The 16,093-nt window shown below is 41.4% G+C and overlaps 1 protein-coding gene across 4 annotated transcripts in view; it reads left to right on the forward strand.

Annotated features, from left to right (window-relative positions):
- The first annotated feature begins 407 nt into the window (after positions 1 to 407).
- The window catches only part of PIGK (phosphatidylinositol glycan anchor biosynthesis class K), a 113,570-nt gene continuing 97,884 nt past the window's right edge, over positions 408 to 16,093 (forward strand). For all 4 annotated transcript variants that reach the window (XM_060276807.1, XM_035121512.2, XM_060276806.1 and 1 more), the window contains exons 1-6: positions 408 to 527; positions 2,704 to 2,757; positions 3,349 to 3,440; positions 12,158 to 12,293; positions 14,283 to 14,394; positions 15,672 to 15,768. In XM_060276807.1, the coding sequence (XP_060132790.1) occupies positions 432 to 527; positions 2,704 to 2,757; positions 3,349 to 3,440; positions 12,158 to 12,293; positions 14,283 to 14,394; positions 15,672 to 15,768 (587 nt within the window). In that variant the 5' untranslated portion in view covers positions 408 to 431. The remainder of the gene's footprint in view (positions 528 to 2,703; positions 2,758 to 3,348; positions 3,441 to 12,157; positions 12,294 to 14,282; positions 14,395 to 15,671; positions 15,769 to 16,093) is intronic.

Below are 16,093 nucleotides of genomic sequence, written 5' to 3' on the forward strand. Positions count from 1 at the left end.
TAACCCCCACTCCATGATAGTCGGAAATCGCAATGACCGAGAGTCATTGGAAAGAAGCGACTCTTAGCCGAGCGCTGAGGCGAAAGCTGAATCATTTCTCTTTATTATTATTATTATTATTATTATTATTATTATTATTATTATTATTATTATTATTAGGCTTTATAAACAAGAATAATGTTATACAAATAAGTATACCAAGTTTGCTCTGTCATTTGTATATCACAAAAATAACACAATGAATGTGGAAATAATATCTACGACATATGTTTCATTAGTAATGGTCAGTGTACGAGTTCTTGGTGGTCATTTCTCGCACGGACCGATTTGCTACCGGCAAGAGCGCGTCGCCACCTTTAAGAAGAGGAGGCGCTGCAAAGCCGGCTGCCTCCAAAGCTCCTCCTCCTTCCTGGTCGTCAGAGCTGCTTAATATGGCTGCCTCCATCGTGCCTCGGTGTCTTCCTGCAGCAATAGTAATAGCTCTCTTATTGGGTTGCTGTAGTTTAGCGATCGCAGACGGATTCCAGGTACGCGACGGGGGCGAGGGGGGGCCGGCTGGCTTGAGCTAGCTGAGCTGAGTTGCGCGGCTGCGCAAGGGATTTGCCCCTGATTCTTCCCCTTCCCTGACCCTGCAGTTTCGTTTAAACTAGCATTTGAGCTTTCCGTTCCCAGTGTCCCCTCTCTGCTGCTGTGAGTGAGTGACTTTGTGTGACCCAGGAGCCTTTTGCCAGGGATTAAAACCTTTGAGAAGACGACGTTAAAAGCGAAATAAAACCAAGCACAACTCTAGAAGTGCAGTAGAGAAACCTCTAGTTGTGAGAATGCACCTTTGCGGAATAGTTCGTACGCACGCAGCAGGGTCGGTTCCAGGTTGTGGATCAAGGCTTTGGAGACGTCCTCCAGCCTAGTCGGCCCAGCGAGGTAGTGGGTTGCATTTTACGAGTAAACAGGTGGGACTGAGCGCCTCACCTGGCCGCTTCAGCTTGTTTGCTCGTCCTCTCCCTCTGGAGGCGCAGCAGGAAGGATGAGGCTTGTTAGACCTCATCCTCACAGCTGCTGTTGCCAGAGGGCGGGCATTCAGGTGGGCCGAGGCAAGGATCAGCCACCCAGTTGCTCATGCTCACCTGTGCAACTCTAAATCTTTCCTCCTGTGCCTAAAAAAAGCAAACAGCCTTTTCTCCTATGGAAGTTGTTCCAGCCATTCAATCTTCTTTTCTGCATATGTGTAGGTGTGCATAACAAGGTAAAAATAGCCCTGCCAGATCAGACTTGGGAGTCAATAAAACCAAGCATCCTGTTGCTTCCAAAGAACACGCAAGGAGGGCATGATGGGAGAATACCTATCTCACCCACATTTGTTTACTGTTGCAGTAATAATAATAATTTTTTTCTATACTGCCCTTTATAACTTGTTATGCCCAGGTGGTTTACAAGCACCGGCACTTGCATGTTAAAACTATAAATGCATGACATAACAAATTAAAAGCCTATTAAAATCAAACCAGAACAGACAGACATGTTCCTCAGTTACAGCTGACCAAAACATACTCTGGCCAGTCCAGAACTTGGCCACTTCATTCAGCTGGCAATGAAAAACATGCAGTGATATCACTAGCACACTAGCATCTTAGCACCTGGCTTTTGAAGGTATGCTACCTGTGAGTGTGGAGATTCCATATGGCGCTGATAACACCTCACCTTTGTCAGTTTAATGCTTTTTGAGACCGTTGGTAAGATAATGTTTGCACATGCTTGGGGGTATGCCATAAAGGCCAGGATACCTAAAATATTGCCTCATTTCCTACATATCCAATCAAACACTGTGCTTTACAGGAGCACAGATACTAGCTTATAAGGAGGTCTGTTCCACACAGTGTTGGAATTGGGCCTTTAGTGTGGTGGGTATCTTGGAATTGCCCCAAGTTACATGTCAGACAGGCTTTTTGGGGGTCTGTTGAAGACTTGCAACAGCCCTTCTGTGTGGAGGTACCCCAGTTGGTGTCTGTATTTGATTTGAAATAGTTTTTTTTAATGGATGTAATGGTCTGTAATTGATTTTATATATGAAATTGTTTTATTTTTGTTTTTATTGTGTGGCGAAATTGCTTCAAGACGCTTCTTAGGAAGTGATTCATATATGAAGTAGGAATAATAATAGCAGCAACCTGTGTGAGAGTTCTCCTCATCTTAACACTTGCTGTGTGAAACATAGTCATGTGTAATTGAGCAATGCCTATCGAGAACATTGAAGGCACCTGTGGAGACAGGCTGAGAGAGCTGGAGGGAACCATAGGCACACAGAGGCAGGAGCAATGACTTATTTTTCCGCTTATTGCCCAGTTTTCTCCTCCAAGCCTAAAACAACCCAATTTCCACAGTGAATATAATTTGTAGTCTGGCAGTGAGCATTTTCAGGCCTGGCCCAGTTTAAAATAGGTAAATTGGCTTGTGAATCAAACAGGCTTACTACTCTGGTTCTCCTCAGGTATTTTATTTTGAACCCTGGAACTTCCTATAGTCGTTTGTAAAAATGGCTACATTGGAAATTTGGAGCTACTGTTAGATTTTGCAGCATTCACAGAATTAGTTCTTGTGGCAAACTGCAGTGGCACAAATCCTTCCTGTTTATCAATAAGCAGTCAGCAACAATCAGTGTTCTTGGATGTTTGTTTCTTGCATTTATTTTGTTTGTTTTACCTTCAGGATCAAGCAGAACAGTTTTTTAGAAGTGGGCATACAAACAACTGGGCAGTTTTGGTAAGTTTCTACATTTTTGTCCACTTCTCCATGATCAATGTGCACAAATATTCCAAAATATTGCCACTTTGATGGTGTATGGAAATGCTTGTTTCCACATGGGGGTGGAGGGTGGGATAGACTGGATTGGATCCCATCCCATAATGTTACATCCACTAAGCTTCTGAAGGGCATAAATAATTCTAATGAAAATATTATAGCTAGTATCAGTCACCATTTGTTTAAAAATAAAACATAATGAGAAAAAACGCCTAAACCACAGTACCCAGAGAGGCATGGGAGAATTATGTATTCAGTCTGTATGTGTACATGGGAGAATTGCACACAGAGCAGAGGTGGGTTTTTTATAGAGTTCTTATTGCAGCCTCTTGCTACTGAAAACACAATTTGTTTCTCAGTTCAAAATGAAGCTTGCTGCTGAATCATAAGAAGCATCTGGTGAAAGCTTCAAAGAAACATTTGGCTGCATGCACAGTTCTTCTTTCCGCACTCATATAGTTTTGTGGGGCTATGGCTGTAGAATTAATTCTACTGTTTGCTAACCATAACGCATAACGCTAACGCATGCTTACTTTTTCCTAACCCTTTTAGGTGTGCACATCTCGATTCTGGTTTAACTACCGCCATGTGGCCAATACCCTTTCAGTTTACAGAAGTGTCAAGAGACTGGGCATTCCTGATAGGTAAGAAAATATGGAGGTTGTTGTCACAAGTCCTGCATGGACCTGTACAGCACCACTGGATGTCTTACGATCGATTGATGCTGCACCAATGACACTTTGTATCCGCAGCTGCAGTTTCCCTCAGGCTGCCAGCTGGATGCTTGCACTTTATTCAGATAACACAGACCAGGATATGTTTGAAATAACAAGTGTGTTTTATTTGTTGTTACAGAAGCGTGTGGTTACTGAAAGCATAAAGTCATACATAAACTTATAACTATTACCCTATACCGGCCTATACCTGCTAAATTAATTACCGGCCTATACCTCTAATTAAACCACGCCACCAGTTTCACCTCAATCTCCTATCCTGTGTGTTCCTTTCCCCCAATAATCCACCTAGTTCTCTGACTCTCACTGACACCTCCACCTCTCTTCCACAATTCCCCCACCTCCAACTCCAACCCCAACTGCAACTCCACTCAACTGCCCTAACTGCCACTGGGAAGGGTTTTTTATACCCTGCCAGCACCTGCCCCTCAGGGTTCTAAGGTTCCAAACTTAACTCCTTACTTGCTCAACCTTCTTCCTAAATAGGTTCACCACAGTTGTTTACAGCTTTAAAGTACTAAGACAAATGTAAAATTGGGTGTGTGTGTGAGGGGACAGAAGGGGATAGTCTGCCTTCTCATCAGCGGTGCCCTCCCTGTGGAACACCCTCCCATCTAATGTCCGGGAGATAAAGAATTACACAACTTTTAGAAAACATCCCTGAAAATTCCAGATAACACCCCCACCCACCCCAATACCCAGAGAGGCAGGGAAGTTTTTAGTGTTTGACATTTTATTACTTTTTATATTTTGCTGGAAGCCCAGAGTGGCTGGGGAAACCCAGCCAGATGGGTGGGGTATAAACAACAACAACAACAATTGTTGTTGGTATCTGAAGAAGTGTGCATGCACACGAAAGCTCATACCAAAATAAAAACTTAGTTGGTCTTTAAGGTGCTACTGAAGGAATTTTTTTTATTTTACTTCGATCCAGACCAACACGGCTACCTACCTGTAAACAACAACAATAATATTTTTTTAAAAAAAAATTAGTAGGCTCTGATGTTGTCTGTGCCCACCTTGCTTGCTGCTATCTGTCCACTGGTGCTAATTATGGTGCATTTGAACCAGTTTTTTTATATCATAGCTAGGTTTTGTAGATGGTTAAGATAACAAGTTGCAGTTGTAAGACTAAGGAGATGTTAAGGCTGGGGGTCCAGCTTATTCCTGGAAGGAGGGAAAACTGGAGATGCTGATAGCCTACTTATAAGTTCTTCATAATGATTAAGTGTGTTACTTGCTACAGCTGAATTTCTGAGGCATTCCTACTGAGATCTTTTAAGGTTCAAAGGATTTTCAAAGGCACGGTGTGATCACTTGAAAATTCCAGATAACATTTTTTCCCTAAGAGGGGATTTTTTTTTTGAACCCTACTCTCACCTTTTGGATGATTCTGCTGCCATCTGATTCTCTGCCTTTCCAATTTTAACAGACTATTTGTCAGTTCTTTGCTTCATTCGTATTTCCTTTTAGGTGCATTATGTTCCCTTTGTGCTGATTCTGCTAGGATATCTCTTCAGCCAAAAAAATAAACAAAGGACCCTGACAGCCATCAATGCAATTTGCAGGTGGCTTCATTGTGACATGTCAGCCTGCCAGTCACTAACATATGCATTGTGAAAATGACTTTCTGTGTTGTTTAGAAGGACTAGTGTAGTGTTGTGGGTAAGGATTTTCATTAGGCACTTGGATCCCAATACAGACCTCATACTAGCTATGAATTTGGACTCAGCTTTCTGGCTGCAAATAAAACATTTTAAGTGTGTTTTAAGTGCAATATACAATGTACGTAACCCGAGGTTCCACTGTACAGTGTTGATTGTTTAGTTCTGTTTGCATGTTTTATTATTTCTAGAGTTTACATCTTCCCTATGTTCTTGCCTGCTGTTTTGAAATTTCTCAGCGCTGTCTGTCTGGTCATTGTTAGAGTCCACAGTCCAGAGATGTTTTTCTGTAACATCCACACAAGATGTAGTGGACACCTGCAAATGTCTCAGCATTGACTTCTTAGGTGTTACCTACAGAGTTCACCAAACTCTGCTGGCTCCAGAAATCATTTTGAGAATTTGGCGGGAGAGATTTTTGAAGAGCAATTCTTGTTGGACTGCTTGCGTTGTTTTTCCTTAAAAATGCTCCTGTGGGAAATTCCCAAACTGATTTTAGACTCAGTTTTGTCCTTTTAGAGCAGGCTTCCTCAAACTCTGCCCTCCAGATGTTTTTGGCCTACAACTCCCATGATCCCTAGCTAGCAGGGCCCAGGGGTCAGGAATGATGGGAATTGTAGTCTCAAAACATCTGGAGAGCTGAGGTTGAGGAAGCCTGTTTTAGAGTGACCATAAGGTTGCAGAATTGATGGCCTTGTTTTAATTATGTTTAGAAGATTCTCTGCATTCCTACGTATCAACATGACAGGGTGCTGCTGTTTCTTTAGGAGTGTGGCAGATAACGTTTTGGTGGAATATTCTAATTTCTAGATGAGATGTTAGTGTCCTGTTACTTCATCCTGCTTTGTGTACATTTAGAATCCTGCATTTTGATTCCCTGCCCCCAGGACTTCTTCCTCCTCTTCACTCCCATCCTCTTAAACCTGTATCCACCAAAAACACAAATCTTATCTTCTTGTTTGCATTACAAAAGTTTGCTACAAAAATAGCCTTTTTTAATTACACACTTACACTGATGTATGATTAGAGACTTGGGCCTTTTCATAAAATTAAACAGGAAGTACTTGATGGAAGGGAATGGGAAAATTGTCGCCTACTTTTTAATGAAAAAAGTATACCAAAGCTCCAAAAGGGCTTTCATATTCTTTTTGTGTGTGTGTGTGCGAAAGTAAAATATTTTAGCAGTTCTCAAAAGTGGGAATCAGATTTGAGCCTCCTCTTATATTATTTATTATTGCATTTGAATCCTGTCTTTCCACTTAGGTGCACAAAGTGGTGTTCATGGCTCACCCCTCCCCCATAATATTATCACAACAATAGTGTGAGGTAGGTTAGGCTGAGTGTTGGTGTGTGGCTTGGATCATGCAGTGAGATCATGGTCTATCAGGGTTTTGAAACCTGGTCTCCCAGGTCCTACCTAGTCCAACACTAGGACTAAACATGCCTTACAGGCTAATAATAATATTTAGGATTGGATTGCAAGAGAAAAGGAAAAGGCAGATGTTATGCTGGAGGACCCTCTAAATTCAAAATGAACATTCACTATAAGAAGTTGTTTCAGGCCTGGCAACATGAATAAGCTCTGTTGACTTCTTCAGAAAGTCGCTTTCATCTTGCCTTTCCTCAGCTTCACTTGTGTCTCCTTAGGGAGACGCTCCAGTTCAGAATACAGTTTTCAGTGTAAATCAGGACATCATGTTGTGCCGTTATCTTCAGTAGTGAGATGCTAGGGAAACTTGCAATGCAATGGCCCAAATTATGTGAGCCATATTTTAACTGTGTGTGTGTGTTTTAATGTATTGCAATTTCCCCCTGATGTTATGGTTTTATCCTTTTGTGAACAGCTTTGAGCCTTTTAAATTTTATTTTACAATCAAGGGGTATACAAATTTAGTGAAATAAAACCATGCTACAAATACTATTTTTATTTCTTCAGTGTATGTACCGGACTGCCTCCTGAAGGAGCTCAGGGCTACAAATAAATCACTAATCATAAATATTTTTTAAAAGACATTTGATTACAGGGTTGCAAGGAACAGTATCTTTTAGTTAGTTTTAGCCTGGGTGAAGAGGAATGTGTGAAATACTCCTGAAAAATCAGCACTGAGGGAGACAGATGCACCTCGCCAGGTGGGCACCCCACAAAAGGGATGCCAGGCAGGTTCCCTTATTAGCCAGCGCTCTGCCCCCAAACCATTGTTAGCCAACATTGTGCCTTCCAGATGTTTTTGGACTCCCAGCTCTCATCAGCCTGAGCTGGCATGCCTGTGATCAAAAATGATGGGAGTGAAAGTGCAACAGCATCTGAAGAGCACCATGTTGGCTAACCCTGGGCTACAGAAGTGGACTCTGTAGTCTTAAGAGGCAGGGATGGTGTTTAGATGTGCTCTGCTGGCAGGATCACGGCTGTAATACACCTCCTATGGAATATCCTACTTCAAGGTTTGCATTCATCCGTCTTCAAGCAAATTGGGGAAGAATGAGCCTTTCTCTCAGGTGACTGTCAGTGCAGTTGGTTTCCTCTTTCTGCAGCTAGCTGCCAATTTTAAAGTCGCACTTTAATTTTCTGTCTTTTAGTCGAAAAGATGGGTGGAAAAACATTTAAAATAAAAGAGAAGAATCATCCTTTGGTTTTGAGTAATACACCAACTTAACATTTTGAGTAAGGCTGAAATAATTAATTGGATTAGCTAGTAAATCCAGCACTGCCAGATTGAAGAATATGGGTATTAGTTGGAACTCCCTCCCCAGGAAGGATTATTTGTTAATGATGTCCAAACCGGAATGTCACAGGGGTGTTTCTGTTGTGAAGGTTATCAGATGGTGGCGCAAGAAGTGTTACGTGACCTGGTGATCTGGCTCTAGCCAAAAACATTCTCGCAATGACTTGTGTATTCTTTGAGCCTGGTTGTTTGCAAGTACAGCTGAAGTGGGGTGAGGACAACACTAATTCTGGATCTCCAGCTGTTTTCGGACTACAATTCCCATCATTCCTGACCACTGGTCTTGCTAGCTAGGGATGATGGGAGTTGTAGTCCCAAAACATCTGGAGGCACAAGGTTGGGAAACACTGGTGTAGTGGCTATATTCAGGCCCATTTATCATTGCAAAAATAAGAAAGAAAAAGGTTCTTACCTTACATTTGTGAGGTGGGTTGCGAGGTCTAGCAGAGGAAACCCTTCCTACTTCCATGACTGTTCCACATCCAAAGTAGTGGCTGAGCAAAGCTTTTCCTTCATGCCAGCCAATATACACAAAGTAAAATAAAATGCTGCCCTGAATCTGGACAGCTTTATGATCTTGCCCAGTCCTCTTTGTTTTGGATGGCCTTTTGCTTCCTTTTGTCAATCTGACTGATAACCTGACTGAGAACCCATTAACAAGACATAAGAAACTAGAACACAACACAGACTGGGTTCGAGCCAACAGATACAGTGCCTGAAATTAATGGCAGATTCCAAAGCAGATAAAAGATCACATTTATTTTATTTATTCAAAGCTCTTTTTTAAATAAAAAATTGCCCTTTAGCAAGAAAGAAACACAGACCGTTAAAAAACAAAAACAGCCCTTGCCCTCGGGCTTTACAATCTAAAAAGACATGACACAAAAGGAAAATGACTTGGCAGGGAAGAGGAACTAAGCAAATGCAATTCAAAGTTGTTTACAGGTTTTTCTATTGACCAGTGCAAGTGGAAAAGTTCAAGGAGAGGAGGCACAAAAAGTTGCTGGTCTCTTGGCTGTGATGGAGTGGTCCTGAATCCCTTCTCTTCCCTCCTCCAGTACAATCTGATGTAATGGCTGCTGCCAGGGTGCAGTTGATGGGAGTAGAACCTGACCAAAGATGTCTCTTTGTGTGTGTGTGGCAGTGTTAAGTCCACAAATCACTTACTTGTCATCAGGAACCAAAGATAAATTCAACCTGTATTTACTTTTTTGTAAACAGGACATCGAGTATGTGTGATAAGCAATAGCAATACTGTTCTTTAACAATATAATTTATTAGGGTTGTTGAAAGTGTTTATTATTATTATTACTAAAGAAAAAAGACTTTCCAACTGAAGAAATGCATGGTTTTTTAGAGCTTCAAAAGAAAACCTGTTTTGCCATTTAGCCATAAAAGCAGGAAAATGATTTTTAGTTACAAACAAGCTTTTTGCTTGTTGACGCACCGCATTATGTTCCCACTTTCCAGAGTATGTATTCCTCCCCTTCTGTTATGCAACACAGCAGAATAAAATTAAATTGCATATAATCATTGGGAATATATTCAGTACAATGATAATGGGTGTTCTTGGGTAGATAATAGGATGGTACAACATTGGACACGTCTTTCAGCATAATAAATTCCACGTTATCAGACTTAAATTATTTTCCTAATTGCAAAGCCCCCGGTATGTTTAGCAACGTCATACTTCAGGAACAATCCCACCGAAATTTATGAACATCTGCAAGTCCCCTTTTCTGAATATTATCCACATTGAAAAGAAATCACGTAGAACCAAGTTGCATAGAGTTGTGATGTGCATGTCAATCGTTCTTAATGATCACTTAGTCCTGGGGGGTCTGTATATTTGCCATATAGCTTCCCTTAGACCAGACAGTGCTTATTGGGGTGGAGGTATGTTTTCCAAGCCAAAACAGAAGTACTGGTAGCTGAGTTGGTGACATTTACTCGTGTTCCATGGCTGGGCCTGGGATGGACTAAATAGAAAGAAATAATGAAGAATGTTAAACAGGGGAAAGTGCTGGAGAGGTAAAAAGTCTGCACAAATTCAGCAGTGGGTGAGGCCAAGTGTGTGTTTGTGTGGGAGTGGGAGAGTAGCCTGCATTTTCACTTGCGTCCAGCCAATTTGGACATTGATAGATCAACCCGTTGTCTCCTGGCCAAATAAATCATGACCGAGGCAAACAGGCTTGGCACGTCAATCAGGGACTAGCGCACACTCTGCTTGTCAGCTCATACTCCCTGATCAGTACCATGTATACAGTGGTCCCTGGTCCCCATTAGGACTGGTAGGTTAGAAGGCAACGTGACACGTGACAGGTGGACCAGAGCCAGTGGCAGGTGGGAGACAATTAGTTCTACCCGGTAGTTGTGTCCCAATCCTCCTCCCGAGGAGGCAGAATGTCTGAGAGGAGACTTGAGTTAGATAGGGCAGTGCCCCATTTGCCCTCCACTGCCTCTATGGTAGTTACATCATTTGAGTAATAACCAACATTCCCAGCTCTACCCAATGAAGGGGGGGGGGAATCATCCTGGGACCTTTGGCACATAAAGCAGATTCCCTACTTTTCTAAATTAGCCAAGTCCCTTAAACTGCTTTTGGTTAGAAGGAAGGGAATGGGGATGAAGATCTGCATCATTATTATTAATTTAAAACTGGTTTTAAAATAAAACAATTTTCAACATAAGTACCTAATGCATGGGGACAGAGCCTAGGGCTTGCTGATTGGAAGGCCGGCAGTTCGAATCCCCATGACGGGGTGAGCTCCCGTTGCTCAGTCCCTGCTCCGGCCAACCTAGCAGTTCGAAAGCATGTCAAAGTGCAAGTAGATAAATAGGTACTGCTCTGGCGGGAAGGTAAACAGCGTTTCCATGCGCTGCTCTGGTTCGCCAGAAGTGGCTTAGTCATGCTGGCCACATGACCCGGAAGCTGTACGCCGGCTCCCTTGGCCAGTAAAGCAAGATGAGTACCGCAACCCCAGAGTTGTCCGTGACTGGACTTAACCATCAGGGGTCCCTTTGCCTTTACCTTACCTAATGCATACCATAATAGAATTATAATTAAAACACATTTATGATTTCATATGTGTCATGGGCAAATAGCAGTTTTCTGAATTTTTGTAAGTGAAAGATGTCCCAAAAGGAAAGGATTGCACATCATAGCTGTTGCCTGATAGAAGCAGGGGAAATAGAAGATAATTATGTATTGTACAATGATTTGTATTTGAGATAAGTTGAACTGAAACAAACAGGAGGCAGTGTCTGACCAAATCAGAATAGATCCATTGGGCAGAATTCACCTAACCAGCCTCACATCAGTGGAATCCCTGCTCATGGACTGGACTTTTCTTGCTCTTCTCTTCCCGCTCCCCAAAATTGGCTCCTCAGTTCAATGTGTGGGTGGAGGATGGGGGATCATTCTGTCTGGCAAGCTGGAAGGCTTCTGCAGAGAAAATGATGGGAAGAATGCAATGCTGAATTCCACCCGCTGAAATCAACGGGCTTGAGTTAGTTGTGACTTACAAGTCCATTGGTTTAAGTGAGCCTACTTGGAGCAGGAGTAGCCAATTACCACGCAGGGACCCGAATGTACATTTTGTGGCCAGCAGAAACCTGAGCTTTCGTTTCCTTGTTCATTCCTGAAGCTATCACGAGAAATGTACATCTGGTTAGTCTGTCCATCTAAATGGAGGAGCCAGGGACTGAATCCAGAGCCTTAAGCATGCAGAGCAGTGCTCCAATGTTTCCTGCCTGTGCTGGTACTGCGCTAATGATACTGCAGTGACTAAGCAAGACAAGACCAATAGGCAGAACAAATGCAACTGATTGATCTGCACAGATTCCTTTTCAGGGTGACCCAGCACCTGTTTGCTTTCGAAACAATTTCTAAACCGCCTTTAGCTTTTGTGGATTGAAATGGAGCCGAGCACCTTGTCCTTTGTTGTCGAAATAACATTACCCTTATTAACTTCTTAAAGTTGTTTTTGGTTCTCTACGTGTGTCTGCTTAGTCACAAAATAGTCTTGCATATAAAGCAGGATTTAAAAACCGATAAGTTGCCTTTCAAAGCTGGCAGTTTGCGCTTTTGATTTTTAACAGCTAGAGTGCATTTGATGGGTGTTTCAATTACTGACAGCGTTTTTTTGTTGCAATCACCTTGTGCAGTTTGACAACATGTATGACTTGGCGTCCTATACAACTATAGCCATAAATAAAATTCTTTTATTTTTTCCATCAGCCATATAGTCTTGATGCTGGCAGATGATATGGCATGCAACCCACGAAATCCAAGCCCAGCTACTGTTTTTAGTCACAAAAACATGGAACTGAATGTCTATGGAGATGACGTGGAAGTGGATTACCGAAGCTATGAGGTAAAGTAGATGAAAATCCTGAACCGAGTGTTTGCCAACTTGGTGGACTGGGACACGCTAATAGATGGAGGAGGACATTTGTGTATTGATAGTCTGCCTGCTCAAAGGGTGGGAGGTTCGTTTGGTGTCAAGAAACTAGAGGGAATTATTTCTAGAGCCACTAGGTATGTGTTGAAATAAAGTTCTACCATTTGGTCCCCCAAAATCTTGAACCACTGCTTCAGGAACTGTATCAACAGTATCACCGATATGTGATCCTGGGAAGTAACAGTTCTGTTATCTTGCATGGCAGCATGGCTGTGTTGAAAATAGTTAAAAATTTATTAATGATTGGGAATTTTTGTGCTTAGGACAAGTACCATTTGATAAGTATTATTTTACACTGACATTTGAACTGTGTCTATTAAACTTTGCTAACACTTCCTAACATAATGGAGGTAATAAGGCTTGAGAATGAGTCTGAAGCACGGGTTTCCCAAGGCCATATTATACCAAGTCTTCAAAGATTCCTAAGCCACATATACCAATGCTAGTTGTTTTGCCATTTTGATGGCTTGAAAGAAGAGAGGGTGGGGGAGTCTGCTTTCTGGCTGCTTACAAAGCTTGCCACCTGGAATTGATTGTCTTCATCTTCATCCAGGCAGGTGTAAATTTCATAAGCCTGTAATTGTATTTGGAATAATAAAAGGCCTACAGGCTTTAAAATATATTTTGTATGTTTTAGGATTGGAGACCTAGATTGTAATTATTTTCATTGCTCAAGGATTCCTCACCAGTGTGAAGTCTTAATGCTGCATTGGTTTGAGGCAGGGGGAAGAGAGCTTAGGGAGGAAATAACCTCAAAGTGAATTGGATTTTCTTGCTGAGAATGTGTATATTCTTGAGCTGCAGAGCCATTCTTCAACATAATGAGCAAGTTGGAGATTATTCAAACTCTCATACAAAATGAGAGGGTTATTTAGTAATGAGAGTACTTTAGGCACTTCATGAGCTCTGATAACAAAATGTTTTAGCACACTGAATCACTCTGGACAAATGAAAAGTTAAACAATGGGGCAGGTATGTCTTTGGTGTTTTCTAGTTCCTCAAGGAAATGAGATGCTGGGCTTCCCATTGTATATAATTGGGCACAGTATAAAGTTTTGACCCCAGGCGTATCTCTTAGAGGAATTCAGTACATGGCAGCTGCAATAATTTGCAGGCTTCCAAGCAAGCAGCAGAGCAAGCATCCTATTGGTGCCTGGATTAAACAATAATATTTCTGTTTGGGGGAGGGAGAAATTACAAGAAGATTTTGTTTAATGTTCGTGCCTGCCAATCTGACTTCTCAGAAGAGATTATGTTATCTCTCACTGTGTTCAGATTTTGGGTTTAGTTAAACAGCTGTCATGAGCCTGATTCATGTGAGCACTTTCTGAGCCTTCTGAATCTGTATGCAAACCTAGCAGATTTGGTGGGTTTTTTTGTAAGTTTCTCCCCCCCCCGGTCCCCCCAAATTGCTCGCCAGATGGACAACCTCTGAACAAACGTTTCTACCACAAGAATTTTATTTTCTTCGAGCCTCTGAGGGATTGTAAGTCTCAAAATATATTTATTAACATTTTGCCATGGTAACGCATAGTAATGTTGCTTGGTAAGCAAATACGCAAATCGTTCCACATAGATAAAGCCACACAGTGTGACAGGTGTTTAAATCAATGAAGGCACATTAGGAAGACTGAAATGGTGGTAGCCATGTACTAGATATCACGTGTTTCAGCTGTAAACTTTATTATTCTTCAGTGATAAAAAGTTTTGAATTTTATGAAGAAGAAATTGCACTATGGGGGATTGTGAGGTCTGGTATTGCTGTCAAATCTACCGGTCTATTAATGAACCATCCTATACATTAGTGGCTGTTTTATATGACAACACATCTTTGGGAGGGTTATATGCATTAAAATGCAGGGTATAAGATAGTTAGAAAGGATGATGATATTCTGTGTTTAGGTTACTGTGGAAAATTTTCTGCGAGTATTAACGGGCAGAATCCCAGCAAGCGCACCTCGCTCAAAGCGTCTGCTTTCTGATGACAGAAGCAATATTCTTATATATATGACAGGTAATTGTATTTCCTTCAACATTTTGCATTGTAATATTTGCATTGAAGATATTTAAAGCAGGCATCCCCAAACTTCGACCCTCCAGATGTTTTGGACTACAATTCCCATCTCCCCCGACCACTGGTCCTGTTAGCTAGGGATCATGAGAGTTGTAGGCCAAAACATCTGGAGGGCTGCAGTTTGGGGATGCCTGATTTAAAGCAATGTCTGTCAGAGAGGTCTGTTCCATTCATAGCAGAATACTTCACCTTGCTGAATGGCTTCTCTTACAGTAGGTTTGCTAGAGTTATGAAAGCAAATGGTTATGTCAAACTAATTGCAATATAAATCGATTCAAGTCATATGTTGAACATACAAAAAAAGTCTATTTAGGGGACATTACCATAATGATGATTTTAATGGTCTTCCTGCTAAGTACAGAGGGCCACATTCAGCATGTAACCATGAGTCAGAAATCCATTGTATAATTCGTGTAACTGCAATGCATGTGATGTATACCGGGGCCCACAGCTGGGGTGATACACTAGTGACTTTTTGAAATTGATAAGTTTAGCTGTGAAGAGACATTGAGTGAATTCCTCAGATCTTGAACTGATTGAAAAACAAAATTATGCTGCAGCTTCACCAAATAGACTAGGGAAGAGGAACTCGCAGTTCAAAAGAAAATTTGAGTGTCTCATGAGAGAAAAATAGTGGTCTGTACAAAGGGAATGGTTTATACAGATATGATACTTCAGTTCAGTTTTTATTACAGCGAAAGCCAGCAATACAGAATAACATAATTCCAAACGAAAGAAAACCAGCAATAACATCACCAGAAATAAAACAATTACACAAAAGGGATTTGCAATGTGTCATTCAATAGAAGGGATTTGCGTTTCTTGATAGCTAAAGTGCAGAATTTGGCCACGTCATATGACACTGGGCTTGAGAAATCTTCCAGAAGGAATTTTCGTAAGAGTTCGGGGGGAAATTCCAAATAATACTGCAAGGGTGTAAATTTTGATAAAAGGGGTAAAATAAGTCGAGCTCATTCTTCACTATAAAATTCACAAAATAAAAGAATGTGAGTCACAGATTCTACAGATATGATACTGTTAAAGCCTACTCAGTCTCAGCTTGCTGAGGCTGAACACTGGTGTTTCTTGAATAGTTTCTCTCTTCTCTGCCTTTTATCTCCAAAATGAATTCTTCATGATGGAACTGGCTAAGAAAGCGTAGTGATGTTGCTTTAGCTTAGAGCATGTCCATTTCATTTATGCTTTTTCCTCCCAAGGTCATGGCGGGAATGGTTTCTTGAAATTTCAGGATTCTGAAGAAATCACAAATGTAGAGCTTGCAGATGCCTTTGAACAAATGTGGCAGAAAAGGAGGTAAACATTTGCACTCTCATTTCTGAATAAAGTAAATGATGCACATTCATTTTTACTATCTCCTCCAGTTTTCCTTGAGGCAGTTGCCTATCTGTCTGTTTCATGAAAAGGAATAGAGGCATACTAATTTTTAATGAATCCAGAAGTTTCGTCTATTTGATCTTAATGGATCAGGAATGAACTCATGGGTCTGTGAACACATTAGAATGGAGCTTCTCTTAAGCAGAAACTAGCAGTGCCGTGTGTGTGTGTGTGTGTGTGTGTGTGTGTGTGTAGTAGTAGTAGTAGTGTGTGTGTGTGTAGTATATATAGTGTACACACACAC

This window comes from Zootoca vivipara, chromosome 7 (genome assembly GCF_963506605.1).
Source record: "Zootoca vivipara chromosome 7, rZooViv1.1, whole genome shotgun sequence".
NCBI lineage: Eukaryota > Metazoa > Chordata > Lepidosauria > Squamata > Lacertidae > Zootoca > Zootoca vivipara.